Source organism: Grus americana, chromosome 6, assembly GCF_028858705.1.
Source record: "Grus americana isolate bGruAme1 chromosome 6, bGruAme1.mat, whole genome shotgun sequence".
In the NCBI taxonomy this organism is placed as follows: domain Eukaryota; kingdom Metazoa; phylum Chordata; class Aves; order Gruiformes; family Gruidae; genus Grus; species Grus americana.
Window position 1 is genome coordinate 27,689,071 of NC_072857.1, and position 24,872 is coordinate 27,713,942.

Below are 24,872 nucleotides of genomic sequence, written 5' to 3' on the forward strand. Positions count from 1 at the left end.
AATATTTTCAACAGTTTGCTAACAAAGCCCCGAGGAATCTGATCCTGCATTGAAATTAATCCTTCCTGTTTTGAACAGGAAGTTAGACTAGACAAAGTCCAGGGTGGTGGGAAGAGAAAAAACAGTTTGGAAAGAAGCAGCCAACCTAATTAAAATCTAGTGTGCCTCATCTTAGTAAGATCATGCTTTTGTGTCTACAACATTGTAGTTCCAAGATGTAACAGAAGCAAAGAAAAATGAGTAGGAAGGATAATACTTGATTAGACAAGGCACCCAACAGTTCAGATCTAGTTAAGAGGAACAAAGCATTTATCCTTTCACACACACAAGTTAAAACACATCAAGCTTTACTCACCATTGGGCAACTGAAAAACTTGCATATAAAATTTATGACAGGTTCCCAAACGTGGTTTGGTCAACAGCTGATCCATTGACATCACTAAGTCTCCTTGGGTCATTCGACTCACCCGGTCTAATACTTGCTGTAAAAATGGAAAGAAGAGTAAGAATTTACAGTGCAAAGAGGATACTAGCATCCTTAGCTTGCTCTTAAAAAAAAAAAAAAAAAAAACAAAAACAAAAAACCACGCCACTGTGATCCAGGAAACCTCTCACTGAGATGTAAACTCTGGGTTAAACCCAGTCACAGAAACACATATCCACAATACACAAGAACCTCAGAAAAGCAGTTGGGTGAGTATTTCTGGTGAGAAGTAAGATTGTGCTCTTCCTTGGTGACATCTGGATCTGTTCAAGTGAAAAAAGTTCCAGGAGGTACAGTGGAGTCAGCACAGTGCTGGCTATCAGGAGCTCAGCCAACTCCCACAGCAGCTCTCTGTTTGGCTGTCTGTACCCTGCCTCACAGGGACAGAGAGGCTCTCCGAGGATCACTGAGAACCCATGCAGGATTTGCTAGAAATAGGAGTCATAGTTAACTAGAACCAAGCCAGGGTACAAGGACCTACCAAGCAAGGGCACAGCAGAGTTGCTGTGAAGAGCTGAGGAAGAAGTTACTCTCTAGGTTTGCCTGTCTTGTCTTCTTGGAAGAGAAGTACCATTAGAAAAAGGTTTGGTTAGAGGAGAAAATAAGACAATTCTGCTTTCTCCAGGCAGCTTTCTACAAGGAAAAGTTACAGAGATCCACCACAAGACCCAGTCTGACTCTGACAGGAAATGCTCACCGGCTTGACATTGATGACCAGAGTGATACCATGCTCTAAGAGCATGTCCTGGGCAATTCGGGACACAGTCTTCTCAACAAGGACCAAATTAGGTCTGACATCAACTATTCGCTGTACATAGTTCTTCAAGAACTCCCTTTCCTGCAGAAAGGAACAAAGTATGGCAGTTAACTACTGCAAACCCATCTGAGAAAAAAAAAAACAACCTTAAATGCTTATTGCAACTTTCTCTCTCATTTATATACTGACCTTTCTTATAAAACAGGGAAACCAGCTATCCAGAAAGCACCATTAGCTGCCCATTGTGCACATTTCCCAACCCCCACAACACCCAGTTTATCAGTAATTCATTACATGCACTAATTGCACATGAGGATATTGTCCAATGACAGTCCAAAGTAAGAGACTTGCAGCAGAATCCAAACAGATGTATATATATTTGCACCTTACATCCTTACATGGAAAAAGGCTTTAACATTCAAAAAGTGCTAGAATTAGAGCATCCTAAACCAAAGTTGTTTGCCATGTTATGTTCTCCATCTTCAGACACTTGCTAGTGTTGAGTGCTGGCACTCAGAGACGCTTTCATTCATGCAGAGTATGCCAGTGCTCTATGCCTCTACAAGTCTGTACACAGAGCCTCAGTCCCTAAATCTGTACTTAGGGACAGTGCTTCTGGAGTGGGATCCCAAATGCTGTGCGCTGCAAAATTGCTCTTCTAATGATGCCAACCTTCTGGCTTCATCTCACTATCCCACGCATACTTTTACTACCATGCACAGAAAGAGAAAGCAAGGCTGCAACTCTATCAGAGCTAAAGGCCTACACTGCTAGAGGGAGGATACAGCTGCCCAAGCCAGGGATTCTCAGTTGCGTTATTGCAGCTCACATCAGTCAGGCCCTAAGAGTTCTGCGCTAGAGAAAGATAGCACAAAAGCAGTTTGCCAGCTCCTGAGAACAAGCATTCATGTTAGTGTAACAAAGATAAAGCTTTTGCTAGAAGCTAACCTTTTCAATTGAACTAGTATTTCTCTAGTATTTTCTGTCCTACAGGACTTTAATGCTGATACACAAATAGTTACAGATCATGTTCTGAAGCAGACACTGAAATAATCACAGATACCAATGTTTAGGAAGTATAGTAGATACTTCTACCCCACCCAGTCAAACGACAGTCTCAGTTTAAGCTTTTACTAGAAAACCAACTCACTAGGCAGAGACAAGCTTTATTGCTAAAGCTTTCATACCTGTAATTCTGTCTATTAATCACCAAACAGGAGTGGTCTTAAATGCATGCTAAGGAGAGTCAAATACAGAAACATTATGGGCCAAGCTCAGTAGGGCACCAAATACTCTTGTTAGGAGTATCCTGGTAAACACCTTAGGACCGATTCTCAGACAGGAATGCAGTGTGTTAAAGAAAAGGTCTATCCATTTCAGTGTTTTCATACTTAAGGCACCTCCCTTCTCACAGGGGCAGGGCACCTGTTCCAAATTGACATTTTGTAGTGTTTCTCTTCATTATGTTGCTGGTTGTCCCATTTTTTTTCAAGCCTGACAAGAAATAACACAAGTGCAACCTAATGCTCACCTACACTAACTTTTCCACTATTTCTTTCCGCACCTAAAGCACACCCAGCTCTGACATTCTGAACCGTATATTCCTTACGCAGTGTATCATTAAAAATAAAACATGTTTTCTCAAATGCTGTATTTAATTGAGGATTGCTCTCTATACATATAACTTGATGACAAAAGCCCTCAGCACAAGACTACAAGTTTGTACTGTGTTTACTGCAGCAGTTGCCTTGGCTAGCTGCTAGAAGAGGAAATTTTTCTCTTTCCCATGCAATCCCACTCACTCAACTCCACCTTACACCCTGGAAAAAAAAATCAAATGTGCTCTGATCATCATTTTGTTTGAATCACTAGACATCAGGTAATTTTAACCAAGAATAAAAGCATGCTCTCACCTGAAGTACTATAGGGTCTATGCAGGTAAACTTTGTTTCTTCTCGATAGAGGTACTCAATTGAGCACTTCAGCAGAAGAATTTTAGGATTTTTTAAGCAAGAGTTCATCTAAGAAAGATACAAAAATAGTTAAAAATACAAACAGCTGGAAAGGAAAAAAGTATACAAGAAAGAGAGACAGACTTCCTATGATTGATTGTTTTTTCCTCCCAAAACAAGTGTCTCAGCTATCCCTCCCCACAACAGAGCCAACTACACATTCTTCCTTCTTACGAAGATGTTACACCCAGTTGTTGGAATTTCACAGCTACTGTCCAGTAAAAGTGCAATGCTACAGGTTCCTTCAGTCACCCCCAAGAACCTCAAAGTCTTGATACATTTTGGAGCCTCCATCCAGATAACTTCTGTCTTGAACTTCTGCCTTATATAAAGGTTCACTTTATTATATTGTCATAAATCAGAACCACAAATGCCTTTTTCTGGCTAAAACTTTGGGGAATTATTAGATGCCTTCCGAGGTGGTAGGGATGGAAAGTTTTCTATACATGCATGAGGAAAGCTTCCCCGCCTAGAATCTCTGGGCTAAAAGAAAACAGCTGGGAAAAGGAATGTATTAAAAGCCATTCTTGTTTAGGATCTCAAACTAGAGAAAGCTTGCAAACCTCCTGAGTGGTGAGAGAAGCTTCAGGACACAAAAAGGAAGTCACAGCACACTTGTTTCCTCAGCATGCACTACAGCCAGCACTGGATTAATCAAGCCTGCATTACCTTTTTGTGTGCAACATTCTTAGTGCAAACAAATCCATTCACCACCATGGAGTCAAATTTCTTTCCACCAGGGATCTAATAAAGCAAAGAACACTTTAGAACCATCATAACACTCCCATAACTTCTAATGCAGTAAACCTGATACATAGAATACCTATTGTAGCTGATGCACAAGCTTTAGCTACACCCTCAATTATCAGATGAAAGATCAGATACAGTCATGCTGGACACACAACTCTCTTCCTTTAAAGTCTGGCAAACAAAGGACAACATGAAAGCAAGTACTATGTTCCAGGATCTCTATGCCCCTCCCAACAGATGCATATTTATTAAACTGGGTACACTCTGGAAGATAACAAGGGAACCTAACTTCTACAGGCCATGGGGAGCATTATATATACACCTTTGCACATGCTACATCCACTAACAACAAACAAGTTGTAAGGAAAGGAAAATAGAAGAAAAAAAGCAAAGGTAAAACCAAACCTGTACCTACTACTTGAACACATCAAACACTTGACTGGTGTGTCTACAGTCACAAGCAACCACAGGAGTAACAAACAACATGAAACAGGTTTCTGAAAAATATTTTCCAGAGGATATTTCTGTTATCAGTATGTGAAAACAGCAGACAGCTACAAAGAGCTTTCACCTCTGAACACCTGCTCTTTGACCTGGAGTTTCAGGAGAGGCAGCAACACCTGATGCTGCCTAAAGAGATGCCACAGAGCTATCACTAAAACCATACGGCTCTCCTCATATCTTACATGCTTCCAAATAAGAGGCCTCCAAGATGAATTTTGCCAAAGAAAAATAAGCTCGAGCCTTTGATTCTCGGTCACACTAGCTCCTTGGATGTTAGTTTCACATCAGCCTCTCAGTAGAAATTCTGCATGCCACAACTCCAGCCTTACAGTTTGACAATGTCAACACATCTGGCAGAACTGGAAGCACCATCCCATAACAATTAAGTTTTCCTCTTGAAGAAAGTCTCTGTACTTGGCATGGGAGGAGTTCAAACCTCCATAATGGATAGTTACAGGGCAATAGATTGCTACACAGAGTCCTGCAAGCTACTTATCCAGCATTTAGTACATCTCCAATCCAAGCACAAAACAAGCAGAAACCAAAAAAGGAAGCAAGTCATTACAGAGGTGTTGCTCTCTGCTACCTTCTGCCGCCTACAGCCTGAAAGAAGAGGTCAGCTCCAGGGCATTAAAGCACCTTTCACAGGATGCAAAGTTCCTTCTGCGCAACTTCTTCTAGAACCCCACCTTATCCAAAGGCCATGTTGGCCAATTACACCACTGAACATGCTGGAAGCAGTGGGAAGGGGACTCTTCAAACGAGTACCGCCAGCAGCTGCATCCTTTTGTTTCCTTGCTGTTTGAAACTTACTTTTTTGATGTGGACAAACTGGCGGATATCCATGTCATCATCTCTGTTCTTGACATCAGGTCGTACAGTTTGAACTACCTGGCAGACCACAGGTACAATGATATCCCTCCAGGACAGTGACAGGGACTCATTGTACAAAAGCTGCTGAAGCAGTGCCATCATGTGGTTGTGATTAGCAGACCTGTGAAAAAGACAAAACAAATCGATTTCTCCTGAGAAAAATACAGAGTAGTGATTAGTTGAAGTCACATTTCAGAAGTAAATTTCTTAACATTTACAGTACAGGTAGTCCTCTGAAGGAACAGCTGCCTAGAACGTTCTACAGTCAACTCTGGTCCTGTACTTCAATATATAAAAATCACAGGGAAAAAAAGCAATCAAAATATACTGTAAAAATCCTGTTTTCTTAATGCAAATTAGTTCCTTGCATTGTCCACTGTAGATCAAGTCCCACTGAAAGTTGGTGGAATAGAGGGGCTTCAGGAATTGTTACTCAAGATATGCAAATTCCTTTTTCTACATGTTTCTTACAGCAGCCTTTCCATGGCTTGTTTCTCCCCATTTTCTTCTCTCAGCAGATCCAGATTGCTGTGGTGCCAGCCTAGAGGCGTGAAAAAGAGTTCTTTGGACTTCTCCTCCACCCTCCTGTTGAATAAGGACTCTGTAAGAGACAAACAAACCTTGTTAATATAAGGTCACAGTTGAATGCCTGTGTCTTTCTGAAAGGCTACTTAGTAAATCCTTTCGTTTCAAAGACATAAGTCTAAGTCTCTTGAAATACTGAGTTTGAGCTAGACATCATGGTAACATGATGTAGCAAACAGTGTAACAGTGGTGAGTGTACAAATGAGAAAGTGAGCTACTAAAATTCTTGTACTGCCAGTATAGAGCAGACTTTTGTCTTCTGGAATTGAATTGTTACCAAGTTTGTTAACACAAGAAAAAATCTAACATGCCAGTTTTGCCTATAAATAAGCAGCAAATTCAAAATATCATGTATATTCATAATAAATAATCATAATGGCTTTGAGACTTAGAACACTGGTCAAAGGCACTAATTTGACCCACAAAAAGCTGCTGCTTTGAAGACATCTACGTATAAGTGGCATTAAAAGATCTAGTTATTTCATTCAGGCTGCAGCACAACTATCAAAAGTATCTTGATAAAGCTCTTGTTTAGCACATCTCCTAAATGTATTTAAAAAAACCCCACTATACTACCAATTCACACGTCAGACTTTTGAACCTTTATGTGATTTGCAGCCCTGATCCCACACACCACCTCTTTGCTGCTCAGGTGCAGAGGGAGCTGTCAGCAGGCTGGTTCATCTAGCCTACGTCACAGCATTTAATACTACAGAATTCTCTAAGGATCTTCTGTCAAGAAAGCAGTACAAGCTTTTCAAAAGATCTCAGCACATCTTCTCACCTCCATCCACCTAACCATCATATGCACAGGTATCTCTCTGCTACGACACAAAGGATAACAATGAAGGCTGTTTTCATTTAATACAATTTTTTAAAATCCTAAATGTCAGCATGATCTGTGGCCCTTTCTGGTTTTGTAAACAGAAAGCATGTTTCAACAGTGTAACACAGTCCTCACTTGGAGGGGGCCTGCCGCTTTCAATCACTGTATTGCATAGTTACTCCTTAGAACTGTTCTCTGTTTTGCAGTACCAAGAATAGAGGTTATTTCAGCACAGTTTTCTGTGCTTTGAAAGAGTTACTAGCTTATTTCCCACACAGGTATTATGATATTATAGATGGAAGTTATAAACTTCCCCATTCTTATAATGGCTGACTATATTATAAGTCATTTATGCTAGGAGCATATAAATTTTCATCAGCAAGTACATAAGCATTCAGAGTTCAAGCTTAAAAATCCTCAGAGTGCACGATACAACTGCAAAATCCTTATACAAGAGTAATCTGAGCAGGACTACTGAAAAAAACCACTCTTTAAAAACAACTAACTGCTACTAGATGCTCCATACCCAACATCAGCTGTGTAGAAGATTAACAAAAGTTACATTGGTTTTTCCCCTTTCCTTTCTTCTCCTGCAAAAACTCAGTTAAAAACTAAGCATCAGTTTAAATCAAAGACTGTTCTTCTGGCTGCACTGACATTGGGGTTTCCACCTTACTTCCTCCTCCTACGAGCTCACCAAAATCAGTAAATAGCATTAACTGGGAGAGAAAAAACCCACAGGTGCACCTGGCCACAATATTGGAAGGCACATGGGTTTTAAAACTCGCAACTGCATCTAACAGCCATTCATTTCAGAAGTAGTAGTGGTGGAGGTGGTAATGACAGGAAACCCAGAAAGATTTAAGAGATGAAGCTTTAAGCTACTCTGTAGAAGCAGTGCAGTTAATATCACATCTTCATTTGCTTGCACAGAAAGTTAAAATCGGTTTCTGTTACATAAGTCTGTGGGTGGGGAAGTTGTGAACAGACTTGCCATTTACACTTATTTTTAAAAAAAGAAAAGTAAAAGCTTTTCTTTGAGTGCTTTTGCATGAAGAAATCTGAGAAGTGAAAGAAATTTAAGCTTGATAGCGCATTCAAAAAGGTTAAGAGTATAGTTTATATATCAGTTTTACCACAAGTAAGTTCAGTTTTACTGTCAAGTAAATATTTTTAAAGGGTCAATGCCCTATTAAAGGGATATTGAGGAGTTTTCATCGTTATATTAAATCCACACAACAGCAACATTTGAAGTTTCTCCTTACCTTTAATAAAAGCATCACTTATAGAGAACATCTGCTGCCCTCCGTTTTCAGGATTCAAGTACTCTGAAAGAAGAGAGAAGAGGGAGATAGGCGGAGGCAAAAAAAATGACAGGTTACACTGGTGCACCCATATAATTACAATGTACACGCCCACACCAGAAGCAGCAGCATTACTCATCTAAGTGTTTAGTCACCAATTTAGCAACAGCTTGATGAGTGGTCAAGGCAAGAATATCCTCTCATTCTTGTTCTATCAAAAAGTTCTAAGACAACAAGAAAATAGTACTTATTACTGTGAAGAAACAAAACAAAGTAGACACGAGCAAAGACTGAACTAGGAGTTAAGAGTTTGCTTTTCCGATTGACCCACACCACACTTTTCTAGATCTGAATACAAATGTGTTAAGCTGCCAGCAGACCATGGGAATGTCCAGACAGGGAACAGCCTCCTCACTCTGTTCTAAAAATGCCACTTCAGAAGCCATTTTGCTCTCACACTCCAATACAGTATCTTAGACTGAGGGAGAGACCAGCCTTAAGATTTATCTTACACACTGAAGGAAACAAAAAAAAAAAAAAAAAAAAAACAAACCAGCCTGCCTTTCAAGAGCTAGAAGTCTAAAGTCTAAAACAGTTTAAAGCGTTTTGAGGAATCCATGCTGACAGAGGCGGATGCCCAGCAGCAGAGGAAAGCAAGAGTTACGTATCACTTTACATATGGGAAATAGGATGAAGCTCCATCTACTACACTTGTTTAGCTTGCTAGATCTTGATCTTTCATGCAGGCTGGCTGGCTACAAAAAGCTTGTTTTCTACAGAGGCCATTAGCTTGTTGTGCCTTTAGTTTGTTCCTTAATTCTACAAAAAGGGATTGCACAGTGGGAAAACAAGAACAATAGCCCAACTGCTTATACAGCGTGATGATCTGAAGCCTGAAGCTAACCCTTTATCAGCTTTCCTGAGAATGGTCCAGACCTGCTGCCACAAACAGAATGCAAAGCCAGGCAGCTTTCAGACACCAACAGAAAGCAACAGAAAGTTGACAGGACACAAGCAATCACGACTCTCTGAACAGCAGCACTTAAGAGACCCCTTATACGCCACCAGTTAAAAAATCTGAGCTTGTCTACAGTTGACCAGTTTGCAAACAGATACTCAATAGATGATCAATGTAGCAAAGAGAAGTTGCAAGCCTCCCTTGCAGCTTGATGGTTATTTGCAGACTCCTTTCATCTCTTGCTTAGATGAAGAGTTTAGCATTACAAGCAACCTACTGCTTGATAAAAGTTGGCTTACCCTCAGTATTCATTCACCCACAGCCCCACAGACTACCTGGAGAAAGTAATGTCATGGAGTACCTACACATGTATACTAGCACCTCCATCCCTCTCCATCTTGCAACAGCCTCAGGACAACAGCTCTTACTGTGAACACACTCAAATTACGTCTGACACATATCCCTGACTGGCACAGCCAAGGCAGGAGTTAACCCCAGCTGAAACCTAAACTTAGTTATGCTCTGGACATACACAGGTGGCACCTCCAAACCAGGAACACTTCCCTTCAATACAGCTTCACTTCCTATAACTTTGCTTCCAACTGTGCCCCAGGGGAAGTTCCTGACAAAGATACCATACCCCTTCCTCAACTGGACAAATAACACACTCATAGGCGCAAGTTTGAGATGGTGAGAGTGGCTAACACACACGTTTCTTACCTCATACCATCCCTACATACATCATGCTCCACAGAATGTTAGGAGGGAGAAATTTCATGTAGTATATTTTGCAGCCTTGTCTGCAAGCAGTTAGCTATCAAGAGACTATCTTACAGGCTCCCCTGAAAAACTTCACCCAAGCAAAACAACAACAGAACAAAAAACCACCACTCCAGAACATACAAATTCCTAGGTCTGATTCGAGGGCATCATTGGAAGCAAATACCACAACACACACAGAAATCCACAGGTCTCCAATGGAAACCAACAGGTACGGATTTTATACACCTTACAGATTGCTCTGGTTAAACACCAAAAACAGACTGGGCAGCAACCACAGCTTTTCCTCTAGATACACAAACAAGGATGCATGCATCCACAGATATCCACTGAAAACTGATGTGCACCTTTTCAAAAGAAGGTGCACCAAAAGGACTCCTGGCAATGACGATAAGGAACTGTGTTGTGGTTACTCAGACACTCTTCTCTTCCCCCCCTCCTAACTAGATGCAGGTATCAAAAACTATCTACCCAAAATACCTCCTACCAGGATCAAGGACATCTGACTGCAAGGACATTTAGAAAATAAAGTTTCCCATATTGATAACTGTATCTCTCCAAAACCAGCAAATAAACCCACATTTAAAATAAGTCACTTAATATCTTCCTTCAATTTAAATGCAGAAAGCAATTTTACTTTGTTTCCCATTTTGATACACACTATACAGTACCAATGTCTTTAGGCAGATGATACTACAAATGAGTCACTATACTACTCACTTGTAAGATACTACAAGCCAGCTAACTTGGAGTCACTAGAATTTCATGGAAACACATCAGACATTAGTCAGCCCGTAACATCATAAGAAGTCCTGCCATTAGACTCAGACTGTATACAAACCACTCTGTTCTAAAACACAGCTGGTACATCACAGGCCATTGCTTCAAAGCAGCTGACCTCTGTGACTAGTGGAAATTGCATATCCTTTAATCATTTGAAAAAACCCACTAACCCCTTAAAGCTGACCTGCACTTCTAGCACTGATGTTTTGTCCTGTCAGTTCTCCCTCAATGACTGTAATTTACACAGTTGTGAGGAAATTGAGTTACTAGCCTCAAATCTTCAGTTTCAGGTGTGATCTTCAGTTTTACTTCATTATTTCAAAGAAAATTAAGTCACTATCATCCAGTCTAAGGACAAAAGACAACTCCAATGAAATCAAGCCAAAACATGCGTCCATAATGGTCATAGGGAAGTTGCTGACCCCTGATAGCAGCAAACACACTATGTCACTGATTGACTACAGTACTCTGTTCTTAAAATAACCATGTCCCACTTTACATACAAGTTTAACTATCTAGTCTTGGCTGTCTAATCATTGTGATACTCTGTAACATCCTGGATGGCATCTTTTGTTGAATGTAGCCAGGAAAAATCATGAACACAAGGTGAAAGTCTTTGCACTCTGACTTTAATATTTCCAGAACAAAGTTTTAGAATTCATCTGTTTTACTACTCTAGGCACTGTAGAGTTCTGTCCCACCTAATTTTTGAAGGTCTTGAATAAAAAACATTTAAGTACCTACAAAATTTCAGTCTCCCTATAGCCAAGAAGTGTTTCTTGCTATTCAAGATGTTGTCATTCATTTTAACTTGTTGCTCCCTGGTTAGGCCTTTCCTCTAGGAAATTTCATGCCAGGAATCCAAAAAAAAAAAAAGATGTACAGTAAGTCCTCTGTATTTGCAGAGGATATAGATTTTTCAAAAACTGAAGGATACCTACCTCTCCACAGTGCATTTTAATGACTCATATCTCCACCCTATCCCAGTTCTGGGCACATTACTGATGCTTTTCCCTCAAGGGAAATCCATTCTCTTAAAGGGAATTGTTCCCAGTTTTCTACTACAAATTAACACTCCTACAGAATAATCTGGTTAAGAGACCACACATTTCAGGAACAGATAACAAAGACTAGTCAGCAGAGATGCACCACAGACAGCAGAGTGCTGCCAACAAATATAATTCAAAAGGAGAAATCTCTCTCATTTCAGTTTCCTCACCACTTGCCTTTGCTGCTGATCTTCTCCGACCTCTCCATCATCAAAATCTTTCTCACAAGAGCTTCAGTTCTAGCTACGAGAAGCTTTGATTTGGTCAACAGTTTCCGAGAGAGGTAGGTTCTCTTATGTTTCCCCTTCATCATGTACTCCTTTTTGAATAAGGAGATAAAGACTGAGATATATCCAAACCAAGACTATCACTCTACAAGTCCTTTAACACTGGTCAGAGCCAAACTGACTACTGCCTGCTTTACTGCCAACACACACTGATAAAGATAAACCTGCTACAGCTGTAAATTCATAGGATACTACAGCACACCTGGGCCTTTTTCAAGCTCACTTAATCTAGAATCCCTCCTTCCTAATAGGAATTCGCTGATATACTCTCCCTCTCCACACCTTTCCTTCCCTGCAGATGCATTAGCTCTTCATTTGATTAGGGCATGAACTGGAAACATGCTGAAAGGAATCAATAACAAGCTGGTGCCAGTAGTGCTGATAACCCATCCCTACTGTTGACATCAAGTCAAATTTTGAACCTGCTCTGCTCCTCTCTTTGGGGGCAAAAAATAAGCAGCTATGATTTCCCTTCTTCTAGACATATTTTTAGCAAATAACAAAATGTAACGACAATAGGCCCCCTCTAATTTGTCTCACTCTCTCTCCCACGTCTAACATACTTTGAAATACAACTGTGACCAGTTCTTCTCCGTCATTCTCTTCAGTGACCACTGCAGTTTCAGAAAATGCAATCTGTATGCAAGCAAAAGGTAAGTCTTGCATTCTGATCCACGACAGAAGAGATCCATTAGACTTTATAGAAGGATTAATTCATTAGAAGGAGTCCAAATTATTTAATACTGAATCATCTTTTAAAGTTGGAAATACTGAAGGGGTGGGGTGAAACAATAATTAAGAATAAGAAACTTCTTAGAAGCAGCCAGAGATAGAAGTCTACAGAGCTGATGTAGCCTTAGGTAAGGAAGCAGAGAAAGACATCAATTGCTACCCAGCATGTAAAGCAACTAGAATATACCAGACCCAAGCCTGTGGCAAGCCCTCCTTTCAGTCAGCCCTTGTCCAATTTAGAGAATGCAGTTGTCAACAAGCAGGGACATTATTTTTTTCCATAAAGATTTTGCTTATAGTTACAGTCTTCCAATTTAGTTAGGAGAAAAAAAATTCAAAAGAAGTCTTCAATACTGAGTATTTGATTTCTTCCTACTTTGCTTAAGTGGGTGTTCTCTTTTGAAGAAATGTTACATATGTGGATTTAGTTAGGCCCTACTGCTCATCAGCAAGATTCTTCTGTCAAATGTAAGCTTCTTAAGATACAATTAGAAGTCAGCACAGAGCTCTTCCAAGTTAATTTTGGTTGGTTGGTTTTTGGGGTTTTTTTCTTGCTTGCTTTTCCAGTTTATCTCAAACTGTAGAGATACATATCAAACTGGTTTATGCACGGACTATTTTTCCACCCCAGTTAGCCAGAAACTGTATATGTGGATCTGCCCTTTTATGTATGGACAGGAGACTTTGCTTCAACTGCAAAGAGAAAGTCACAGGGGAAGTTACACACTCTGCAGAGAAGGTGTTTCAACAGGTCTACTGAGCCTTCTCAGAGGTAAGCACATCAAAACTGCAAGCAAGTGCCAGCTACATGTCATATTTCCCCCTCTGTAAGACAGCTACAGAAGTAGTGTCCAAATAGGTCAGTATTATTAGGGCCCAGCTCTCCATCATGTGCAACTCCAGCTGGTGACTACCTCATACCTTTTTGGTCGGCAGGGTGAGGGGGCACATGTGGGTACTTGGAGTGCTTCTTGATATGGAAGTTCACGTTGTCCAGCTCCACGTTCAGGCTGATGGAGGCGGCTGAATCACTGTCCATTGTGGACTGGAAGCTGCTGACTGAAGTGCGCTTGCTAGGGCTGGCGGAATCTTTTAGTGTTGGGTAAGGGGGAAGATACAGGGAGGAGAAGGGTTCAAATGGGTATCATGAGGGTACCGGAGAGGAGAAAAATTGTCTTTAATACATAAAGACCAGTGTGCAATACTACAGGAATACAGTTTTTTCATAGTTCTAATCTTATCTTCATGTGTGCATGCTGACATATTGGGCATTCTTTAGTGCATTACTATAGGGCCCAAATCAAGCAGAAGCCTGCCTGAGAAACAGAAGGCAGCAATTTACATGCTTCTCCTCCGTTAGAAGTATGAAGCTTTACCAGTTCCACTAAATACAAAATACTATATCCATCATAAGAAACAGGAGGACTAGCTAGGTTATAGTTCGCTTAGATCCTTACAGTCCCATGCGCACACAGACAAACGCACACATAAAGCAAGACATGGTTAAACTACTATGTCCCGAAGGACTGGGGATAACAGGGGAGAAGGCAGTGAGAACAAGACTCAGGTGACACTCACTGGCTAAGTTATCTTCTCCTTCATCAGCAATCTGCTCTGTGTCACTGTCATCAAACTTGATGTCTTTGAACCAGGATGGCTCAGAGTGCCCCTCTACAGAGTTCACAGAGTCACTGTCTGGAGATGGGGTTTCAGAGAACTCCGTGCTCTAGAAGAAAAGGAAGAAAAAAAGGACTTAAAGTGCAGCTCTGCTGAAATATCAAGCAGCCTTAGGAAGCAGCCTGCTACAAATACAGATCAGACATTTTAAAAATCAGAGGATACTTTCAGTGGGCTGAACAAGGTTAGTCAGAGCCATGCCCCTTTGCGTGAAATGGGAACTCTTTGGGACAGGAAGCAAGTATTTCTTTACAATTCCCACATGCTTAGTCTCTGCCTCCTCCCCACCTCCACAGAAGTTGTGACTAAGTGGCACTAAAGGACAAATTTACTGCACATTTTCTGTCACCACATCCAGCTAAGCAGTTTTGAAAGCTTCCTATCCCCAGCCGAGGTGGGTGATGATCATATCCTTTGCCCAGAAACCAGCACATGCAGCTTTTGGTGGAGGCCAATTCTAAGTTACCAGAGCAACTCTGTGACTGACCGAAGTAGCTCCATGAGTTTCACTCACAAGTCAGGCTCTAGCTGGGGCTACTGTGTCAAAACAAAGCCTGGCTAGAGTGTCAGAGAACCTGGAGAGCATCTAAGCAATTTCCATCAGCCATCCTGATGCCTCCAGTCACCTCAAGAGGAAGTTCTCACTATCATCCCTTTGGCTACAGTAATTGCAGCAAGCAACTGAGTCAACAACACACTTTCTCCTGACTCTTGTCCAGGAGAAACAAGATCAGGCACTGCTTTCAGCTGATGAGAACATGAACAGGCTTTAAAGCTTGAATAACATAAGCCTCTTACAAATAGTTACAAACAGGGATCCACAAGCACTTGCTAGTTAAGGGCAAACTTTTACTAGCAAGCTGAGACAGTGCAGTTAACTAGCTGAGATGCCAGATGAAGCCCAGAGCGATCTCAGTGGAAGACTATGTGACTGTGGCCAAGAGCTGAAATGCACGAGAAAGACAAGATGCTAACAGCTGTAAGCTTTCTGACTGAGGTCCACGTGACAGCTGAGCCATTGTTTATTGTGAGAACCTGCAGAACATGAAAGACTCAACTGAATGCTTTCAGGTAACATAGAAGCTACAGAGATACTCTGTTCAAGTTAAAAACCAATCCAATCACACAGGCTAGTGACTGCTCTTACACCTCAGCAAGTTTGATTGCTATGAAATACAGTGGCATAACATCTCTGGTCACCGGTTCCCTGCCTCCCCCTCAGCTAGCCAGTCCTACTTGGGAGACATGACAAAGACTCCGCCCTTTCAGAAGAAGATTACCAATACAATATATAAGAAGATCTGATACTGTATATATAAAATATCCATTCTTTGGAAGTTTTTAAAGAAGAAATTTTGAAACACAAGACCACCATTGTGTCTCAGACACCAGTAATAGCACACAGATTCTAGATTCTGCACATGACAGCACAGCTGACGTGAGCACAGACTGTGCCATTCCAAGGCCTCCATGGAAGATGCGCACCATGAGAGGAGCTGGCCTTGACTAGAGACCCTTTCCTTCACTTTAGGCAGCACTACATGTAACAACTCAAACTCCGCAGAGAACAGCCCCAAAGCTTTCTGGGCAAATGCAGCTTCCTCAGGCTTTAAACCACTAAGGAAAAAGGCCTGGATCCCAGTTCTCTGTACAGGAGAGCTGATTTAGAAAACATACAACAGCTGCTGAGAACAGGATTAGAAAAGATTTTAGTCAGCAGCCAAGCCCAGCAAGACCCATAGCTTTCTCACTCCTTTTACCTGCAATGGTCTGTAGAGAGCATACTCATCTCTGAAGAGCTGGTCATGATGACTGACACATTCTAGCCAGCGTCCATCAACCAACGCTTGTCCTATTGCAATGGCTTGGACCCTGGAGGTATAAGAATAGAGATGGTTTTCTAGGTCTAGTTCTACACACAAATGGTTTATGGTACAAGCATGCTACAAAAGGAAAAAGTCATTTGCTATGCATTATTTGACTCACCAGTATCCCATTGCCATGTTTAACCAGGCACTATTTAAAATACTGTGGAGAGGCAGCAGAGTGACTGGTTCAAGTATGGAGCCAGACAAAAAGACTGCCAGTACCCTAAACTCAGCTGAGGTGTCCAACATGATTAAGACATATTGTTTGTGCTCCTCCAATAGTGTTAGCTTGAGTTACACATACCGAGCATCTCTGCTGAGTAAGGACCGTTGCTCTAAACTTAAGAAGCATCTCTTATCTCCCTCTCACATAGTTAAATACACCAGATTCTTTATACTCACTTAGAAGGTTAAAAGCCTGCCAGCCCCACAAAAAGTTTAGCTATCAAACACTATTAGTGATCTCTGATCCCAGGGGCAGACTTGCCCTTTGGAATATCAGTGAACATTTTCTGGACAGTCTTTGAAATACACTCACTGTTCTCCATCTGTCTGAGTGATACTTGTCCCATAAGCTGCTTCCCACACCAGCTCCCAAACCAGACAGCCCCCGGTGCCCTGTTGTTTTGGGCCAGAGTCAGAACCCTGCCTGCTTTGGTAGGCAGTAAAGAAGAGATCTGAGCTTTCTTTCTTTCTCTCTCATCTCCCTGCAAAGGGGTCTATCTCTGCAGTCTAAGACACTATCAGCTAAACTCACAACCTCCTGTCACAGAGACAGGAGACACCTGTTGTACTAAAGCATCAGGGTTACCTTGTGGTTATGTGTCCATTTCTGATGAGCCAGTTGACCAGCTCTTTTCCCACAATGCAGTTGGGATGTGTCCGTAGCCAGTAGCGATGGTCTTGAAACTCCATCCCACTGTTGTGATGGCAGATTTTCTTCCACAGATCTTTCAGCTGGACTGAGTCCTGGACAAGGAGACATGCAAGTTACTTACTAGTCTGACCTTAGCACTGGTTTCAAGGGCATCAACCTGGGTCCTCAGATCAGCTTTTAGATCAAGAGCCCTCCAGAAACAGGCATAAAATCTAAGCCATTCTGCACAACCTATGCAAAGGTGCAAACAGAAATGGCAAACAGACATGAGATCAGCTCCTTATATCCTTCCTTATATATAAAGTTGAGAGAACAAGGAAGAAACAAAGCAGGTACCCTCAGAGTAAAGGGGGTCTTGTTTTTAATGTGGCAAGATTTTGTACTGCCTACAAGATACTTACGTCCTCACTACTGCCTTCTTGCACCCTAATCTCAAACTCAGGTGGTGTGTGTAAATCATAGAATCATAGAAAACTAATCCTTTGGAAGAGGGTTTTTCCTATATAATCTGTGCGCAACCTAGGCTTTGTGAAGCATACCAGTCCATTATCAAGCCCAGATATAAAGCAAGTACTTGACACAGCAATGCACACTGCTATTTCCAAGTGCTGGGATACCATTTCTTATGGGGGATTCCCTTTTTATTGTCCACTACCAAGCCTTTTTTAGACACTGCTAGTTTTAACCACTAAGCAAAAAAGGTCTGTACTCCCCCAACTCAATTAACCATTTTTTACTCTGTGGATCTCTTCCCTTTACCACTTGGAACACTTAAGCCTGTACCTCGAACTTATTTTGGGGCCTGTTGAGCATGTGTGCCAACTCTTGCGTAGGCTATGCTCCATCCAAACTGAGCTGTCTCTCTGCACCTGGCCCCTTTTGCTTTCCTATATGTACCCTGGTTTAGCACAGCACAACCTATTGCTGCAGAGTGGAAACTGGGACCTGAAATTATTTTGGAGAGAGCAACAGAGCACCTCAAGGGGTGGAGAAGAGACACTGCAACTCAATTTCTCAAATGCCTCACTGATTCTATTTTCGTCTAACAGAGAAAAAAAATATCTTTAATTAAATTTTAACTGGTTTCAGCTTTCCAGTTAACTGCCAGAACTATATTATTGAACTTTCCCAAAGGTGCCCTGAGATCCAAGAATTTTGCTCCACTTCTGTTACTGGACTAGCTTGTTGCTTTTATTTCCAGCAGTGGCTGTCCTGGATATTATCCTAAAACTAATGTCAGCAGCTCCCCTTTCGTACCAGGTATAGAGTCAAGTGGATCAGTAACGGAACATGTCATAGGATCAAAAGATTTCATGCAACTGGCGATTCCACAGTTCAGCTACCTTGTAGTTTACCTGTAACTCACATGGTGAATTCAGTAAACTAGACAAACTGGCAGAACACAGCAAATACTTTCAACTCAAGGATTTTGACCTCTAGTTCACAGAAGTAGGTGCTTACCCCAGCGTACATACATATTCCCCTACCTTTTATTTCATGAGTAAAGTTCATTAGTCTTCTGAATGGAATATGTTAAGCTTTAAATTAACTCCTAATAGAGAGTCAGGTCCACATGCTAAGGGCATTAAACAAACAGTGGGTATTCACAGAAAATCCTACATTAATTGACACTGCATTTTCTGCTCTTACATCAACAGAAGCAATACTATTAATCATCTTCTCCCACAAGGAAGGAAACAGACAAAAAATTAAAAAACAATGTGAAGCTGAAGTGCACTAGGACATGATCATCTTGGTCCAAGTTGCATTCATAGCATTGTAAATTTCACTTTCCCTGCATTAAAATACATGCATGGGGTAGGGTGGTATAAAGACATGTCTTGAAAATGTTTTTCCCCTCACATGGGTATCCATTTACAGAGCACCCTGGGAAGGAGTTGTGCAACTGAACAGGAACTAGAGCGTTTCTGCACCCTCAGGAATACTTGTATGCATTTTGCTGACAGCAGGCAGATACCTGACAACACAGAAATTAGCCTTCCTGATTTTAAATTGGCAATGGGGAACAATCTTGAATCTTTTAATGTGTGAAAAACTCTCCCTTCCCTTCTCTGCATCTTTTTTGCCCTATTTGTTGGAAACACTTCCCCTCCCTCAAAGAAAAGAAACACTGTTTTCTACTGAACATTGTACAGTAACTGCCACCTACAACACTGCCTCTGTGGGGAGGGGATAATAGGATTACACAGAACACTGTTGCACATTGAATTTTCTTCGAACAAGTACGTCACTACAACCTTCTACAAAATGTTATATTTACTCTGCAAACAAGGGGAGGGGCTGTAACTCATTCATCATGGTGTAACGATTTTAAAGCAATCATTAAATGTTTCCAATTACGCAGCCTATGAAAGGCAAAATCTGAACTTGGAGAAATACAGAATGAGGTCATAGCGTTACAGCTGCAACCATGACAGGTTTAATCCACAAGGAGCCACCATACACCAACTCCACACTGCGTAACACACTTTCCAAGACTAAAACTGTAAACACTTTTATGCAAACACCACATGAACCTGTGATTTGTTTCAGGTAGACAGAAGTGTCCAAAGCAGCATCTATATTCTCCATCCCTGCACCACCCGGAGGAGGGGTCCAGGTAAGAGTGCTCAGACAAGAGCCTTTAAATGCAGCAAGGTACTCCTGCTGCATGACACAAGAAAGGCAAACTTCATTGCCTTCACACAGCAAGACAAACAGAAGTCTGTAAGGTACCAGAAGGATTTTGCGCTCATCCTCACTGGTCTCTGCCTTCATATGTGTGCGACTGGCCTGGGGGCTGACGGATGTCTCATAGGCAGGCACCATTGGTGAACCTGACCGATCCAGCGACAGGTTAGTGATGCTGGCTGATCTGTAGTGGAAGAGAGAAGAATTGAAGTGTAAGTGTTCATTGTGCAGTGCTTCACCAGAGCAGACATTGATCTTCTAGCATGCTAAAAAGGAACTTAAGCCTGTGACATTGTTCACTCTCCTCAGTACAGACTTACTGCTTAAAGCTTCCTCCCCAGTCAAAGCAGAAGAAAGGATCCCTAGGAAAAAAGTGTATTGCTTTGGAACATCTAAGTTAAACAAACTTTTGTAAAGCTCTTTGTAGGAAGCAGTTAGAACTAAGTTTAGGCACAGCAATTCATACATGTCTGCATTTGAATAGACTGGAGAAGGCATGGGATGCTGGGCAATTAGAAGCTCCAGTGGTTTGGAGGCAAGACAGATGCTAGCAAGGGCAGCCAACACCAGGATGCCTGTAACAGGGCACCGAGATTCCTCCTCTCCTTGACCCACTTAAAATTCCTTCTCCTCAGCTCTCTGAAATACATGGCTTACAGCTTGCAGAGTCTGGAAGTTTGAGCACCTGTTCCCTAAGGGTGGCTAAACTGTCAGCTGAAGCTGGAGGCCACACCAGCTGGCAATTTTCCTTGTACTGTGATATGGAGCATCCACCTGATCTCAGCCCAGCTGTTAAGAAATCTTGGCTATTCACTCCAGTACAAACACACCATTTTGCAACAATCATTGCAAAGCTACAAATGCAAATACAAGTTCCAGATACCCTCTGCTCCAAGATCCCACCACTAAACTAAGCCTCTGAATAATCAGAGTGCAACTTCTCATCGTGCAACTGCAAAAAGCATGCAGTGTAAGCTATTCGTGCTAACAGTGCTCTAAGGACTGAGGATGGAAAACACTTCTGCATACAGCAACAGGGATGAGAACTGTTGCGAGCCTCTAGTCTTTGGAATGAAACTCGGATAACTTCACAGGCCTTGCTAACGGGCTAACAGACACTCTAATTATTCCCAATAATTCTCAATGGATGACATGACTAAGACCAGGCATGAATAGCAATGCCACCCTATTTCAGCTTTTGTACTGCAAGAAAGTAGGCACTGAAGGTACAATAGTCTCAAAATCACTGCTTTTTTCCTCCTCTGTCTCTTGAGAAGAATACTGGACTGGTAAAGGGTTTTAGTTAGGTCCTTTTCAGTCATTTATGCAGAATCAAAGGAAACTAATGTCGGCACTACATCCATATACATCTAGGGGTGATAAGCAAAAACTTGTCACAGTCAGGCATTCACGGCAGGCTAAAACTCTGGCAGTCTTCCACTGTTCAGATGTTCTCAAGTTAAACAAAGTTAGAACTGGCAGAGTTATGCAGCTTAACAGAAAGCATTCTTATGTAGAATATGAGATTGACATGAAAGTCCATCGTTAAGCACTCCTCCCAGTTGTTTCGCAACAGCTATTTGAACTGTGCCACCTACCTGTAAGCAGCAGGGATTTTTAATTTGTGTAAAAGGGCATTAAGCAAGAGTTAGAACAGTCATATTTCATATCTGTGTCTTTATCGTCACCAATTACATCTGGGACTTTATTGTATTTACCTTTTTTAAAAACAGAGCGGGAGATTTTGCAATGAAAATCCCTATCCTTCAGAAGGACCTGCAAAGGAGAAGTTCAAATCCCTCCGCTTGCAACATTTGACTGTTGCGCTGTTTTTTCCCCCATCAATAATCAGTCTGAAAAAAACAACACATATTCCCCACGCACAGGGAAAACAAATAATACTAAGTAACTTCTGCTACCTGCATCTAAAGGCACTCAACCTGCATCTTTTTTGCTTCATCTCATCTAGCAAGAGGCATGGTCAAGCCTGCCTCAAAGAAACATCTACAGCTGCTTTGAGAAGATCTAAAGGCTGGCATTGCTTATCCCACAGCTAATAGCTTTGTTTTCACGGGTTCAGAATTTTGACAGAGATAGGCTATACCTCATTGTTACTTCTCAAACATGAGTCCAGACAGGTAAGTACTATGGTGAGGCCACGAATAGTCAGAGAGTTAAATTTTAACTTGAATGAGCAGTTTGGGCCTGCCAAGTCCAGCTTAGAACCCTCTTACTACTGCATGTGTGAGCAAACTGCAAAGGCCTTTTAAAATAGACATCAGTTCAAACAGGAAGCAGGAGAGCATACTCAAGGTTTCAGACATTTCTTGTCCTCATTGCAGTTATTTAGCATTGAAATTTTAATTCTGGACTCCTTGCCATGTTTGCCCAGAATTGATTTTGGGCACTAATTTATTCACCAGTAATTTACTCTCCTTAGGTGAGATCTTTGGTTCTCAGCTGTACAGTCAGGGTGCATCTCCTCCTAACGATCTCCAACCCACAGAAGATAAAGGCTCCAAGTAGTCCGCTCCCTGAAAGGCATGCCCAGCATCCTTCTCAGCTGAGTTCCCTAGTCTTTGCTGGTCCCAATAGATCCCTCCAAATTGCTGAATCTTCTGCATTCCTGTAACACCAATGCAAAGAAGTCTCTGAATGTCCCCTGACTCCAACACTGAAATTTGGATTATCTTTGCTCTGTTCCTCATATCCTTGCCTCACCTTTATTTCTCCACTTTACCCATAATGGAAGTATGTAACCAGAACCATAGCCAAAGAACTGTGAAGTGGAAATTACTTGTTTTTCTAATACCAGCCTATTTAGTGGGATTAAACTCAAGCATTCACAATTTATACTAAAGCTCTCAGGAACATTTCCAAGTTCATTCCAGCGCTCTTGCATAAAGACCTATGATGACATTTTAGCCTAAGGAAGCCTGGTAACTTAAACAAGATTATACTTAATGGAAGAGCAGAGAGAGCAGATAGAGGAGGGAGGGTAGGGGAAAACCCACAAAACAAACAAAAACTACACCTCTGCTCCTCCGTGATCTCAGTCTTTGCCTCCCATTACCAAGTCTATGTTACTTCCTTCACTTCCTTTACTCTTCCTCAGAACTCTACCTTTCTTAGCCGCTTCTTTCCCTTTCTGTCCTCTTCACCACCACCTCTATTCGACTGACTTCAGCAGCAAACTACAGGCTCCTCAAAAGTAGTACATTTATTAATATGAATATGTACATAGATGGTCTTCCCTTACCATTACATATGGGTAATGAGGTGTCCCATTTTAGCCATGAAACAGCATGCTCAGTGAAAACAAGCCCCAAAATACAGGCTTTACAGTGAAGTGTATGCTAGGAGTGCATCCAGAACAGAAAATAGTCAGATATGATTAGTTTACCTGTTCCTTGCTGGCGACTTCCCTGCATCCTCCTGGACAGACCCAAGGCGTGCAGACAATGTGGTAGTTGAAGAGTCTGGGTGAATCAAACTGCAAGGAAAAAGAGCACGTTACAGATATTTGAGAGATCTGCCACATGCAGCAGCATCAGAACAGCTGGAATTAAAATACCATTAACTATAATATTACCTCTCATTCACACCCATGATTGTTAAATCAACAAGGGAATAGGGAAATCTTTCCCCATCTCTTGGCCAATGATATCTGGAAGACAGTGCTCTCGTATTCTCCCTTCAGACTTAAGTCTTGGACAATACAGTCTCTTCCCACTTGTATTATCCTGCCTTCCTGCCCTCTTCCCCTATATCCCTTTTTTACACATCATCCTTCCTTACAGGCTGCTATTCCATGCTTTGGAGGTAGAGGCATTGCCCCATCTCCCCAACGCGTCATCTTTGCAACCCAAGCAATGCTGTCTATAGCTCTTGCTAGACAGCTTTTACCAAGATAGCCTGACAACCTTCTGTAATTGTTTAACCTGATCACTATCACCCTTGCCCTCCTGTTCCTTCCACCCCAGGAGGAAGGAGAGCAGATGTTCATACACCATGAATATACATTCCTACTGGCAAAACTGTATCAGATATAAGCCACTGCACTCCAACTGATACAGCCCTACTGCCTGTGCTCTGTGATGCAGACATGTTACTAGCACAAGAAATACTCTTCATGAGAAAACGTACATAATACAACTTTGCCTGAGTAGCTGTACTTGCCCAGAGTACACCACTCCTTCACTTTAAAAGGACACAGCCTTTCAAGTTAGTTAAAGCAGGAGCCTATGCCTCTGCATTCCAACTGCTCCAAAAGCAGAGCAAGATCAGACAAGTAAATACCTAAACGCTTTTCTCACTGCTTTGCAGCATATGATAGCAGGAGAGGCAAGAGCCTTATCTCAGATACATTATTTTGGGAAGAGATTCAAGTCCAAAGTTTTCTTCTGAAGCAAACTACTTCTCACATAGAAGCCACATATTAGAAAAATAACTTTGCTTCCATTATGAAGCTGTAAGTTGCCGCTTTCCACTGTGGTGCCATTTAAGTTCAATGTCTTGAGTTTAAACTTCTGAAGGCCAGTCAGGAACTTACCAAATACAGTATTAAAAAAGCACTGTAGCCCACTGCAAAGTTTTACATTTTAAGAGCAGCAAGTGCTGAAGAAAATTTTAATCCTCCTAAAGCGACAACAAAATACCTGATCTCAATCTCACACACAGAAGCAGCCCATGTTTACTCAGTGTCTCCCAACAAGACTAAGTGTTCTAATATAGAAAGAGTTATCAGCCTTTCAAGAATAGGCAGTATTATACTTGAGTGCTACAAGCTGCCCAAAATAAAATAGTCTCTTTACATGTTCATGTCTACAAGCTGTTGAATTGCCATAATAAAGATACTAAGAACCCATCCGAAGACAGAATTAATGATACCTTCTACTTTTTGTACACCTGCAGAGAAGCATTCCGAGCGCACATACTTATTCCCTAATTCAAAATTTGGTAGTACTTAACCTAAGCATTACAATATTACTGCTTTAGATGACCATGACATTAAATTAAACATATAAAAATAAAGTACTTTATTTAGGCCTAAAACTGATTATTTAATTGTTTCC

At 41.5% G+C, this 24,872-nt stretch overlaps 1 protein-coding gene across 8 annotated transcripts in view; it reads right to left on the minus strand.

The window, feature by feature from the left end:
- Positions 1-24,872, minus strand: part of PIKFYVE (phosphoinositide kinase, FYVE-type zinc finger containing) — a 68,765-nt gene that overhangs the window by 27,300 nt on the left and 16,593 nt on the right. For 6 of the 8 annotated variants that reach the window (XR_008577770.1, XM_054830800.1, XM_054830803.1 and 3 more), the window contains 13 exons: positions 23,201-23,290; positions 19,843-19,981; positions 17,041-17,198; positions 16,122-16,233; positions 14,263-14,410; positions 13,606-13,773; positions 8,057-8,119; positions 5,852-5,981; positions 5,321-5,501; positions 3,923-3,997; positions 3,155-3,262; positions 1,182-1,322; positions 356-482 (listed from right to left, as the gene is read on the minus strand). Coding sequence is in view for 7 of the 8 variants with exons in the window: in XM_054830800.1 (XP_054686775.1) it covers positions 356-482; positions 1,182-1,322; positions 3,155-3,262; positions 3,923-3,997; positions 5,321-5,501; positions 5,852-5,981; positions 8,057-8,119; positions 13,606-13,773; positions 14,263-14,410; positions 16,122-16,233; positions 17,041-17,198; positions 19,843-19,981; positions 23,201-23,290 (1,640 nt within the window). In the remaining variant the exon portion in view is untranslated. The remainder of the gene's footprint in view (positions 1-355; positions 483-1,181; positions 1,323-3,154; positions 3,263-3,922; positions 3,998-5,320; positions 5,502-5,851; positions 5,982-8,056; positions 8,120-13,605; positions 13,774-14,262; positions 14,411-16,121; positions 16,234-17,040; positions 17,199-19,842; positions 19,982-23,200; positions 23,291-24,872) is intronic. The other 2 variants (XM_054830802.1, XM_054830805.1) reach the window with 1 other exon arrangement.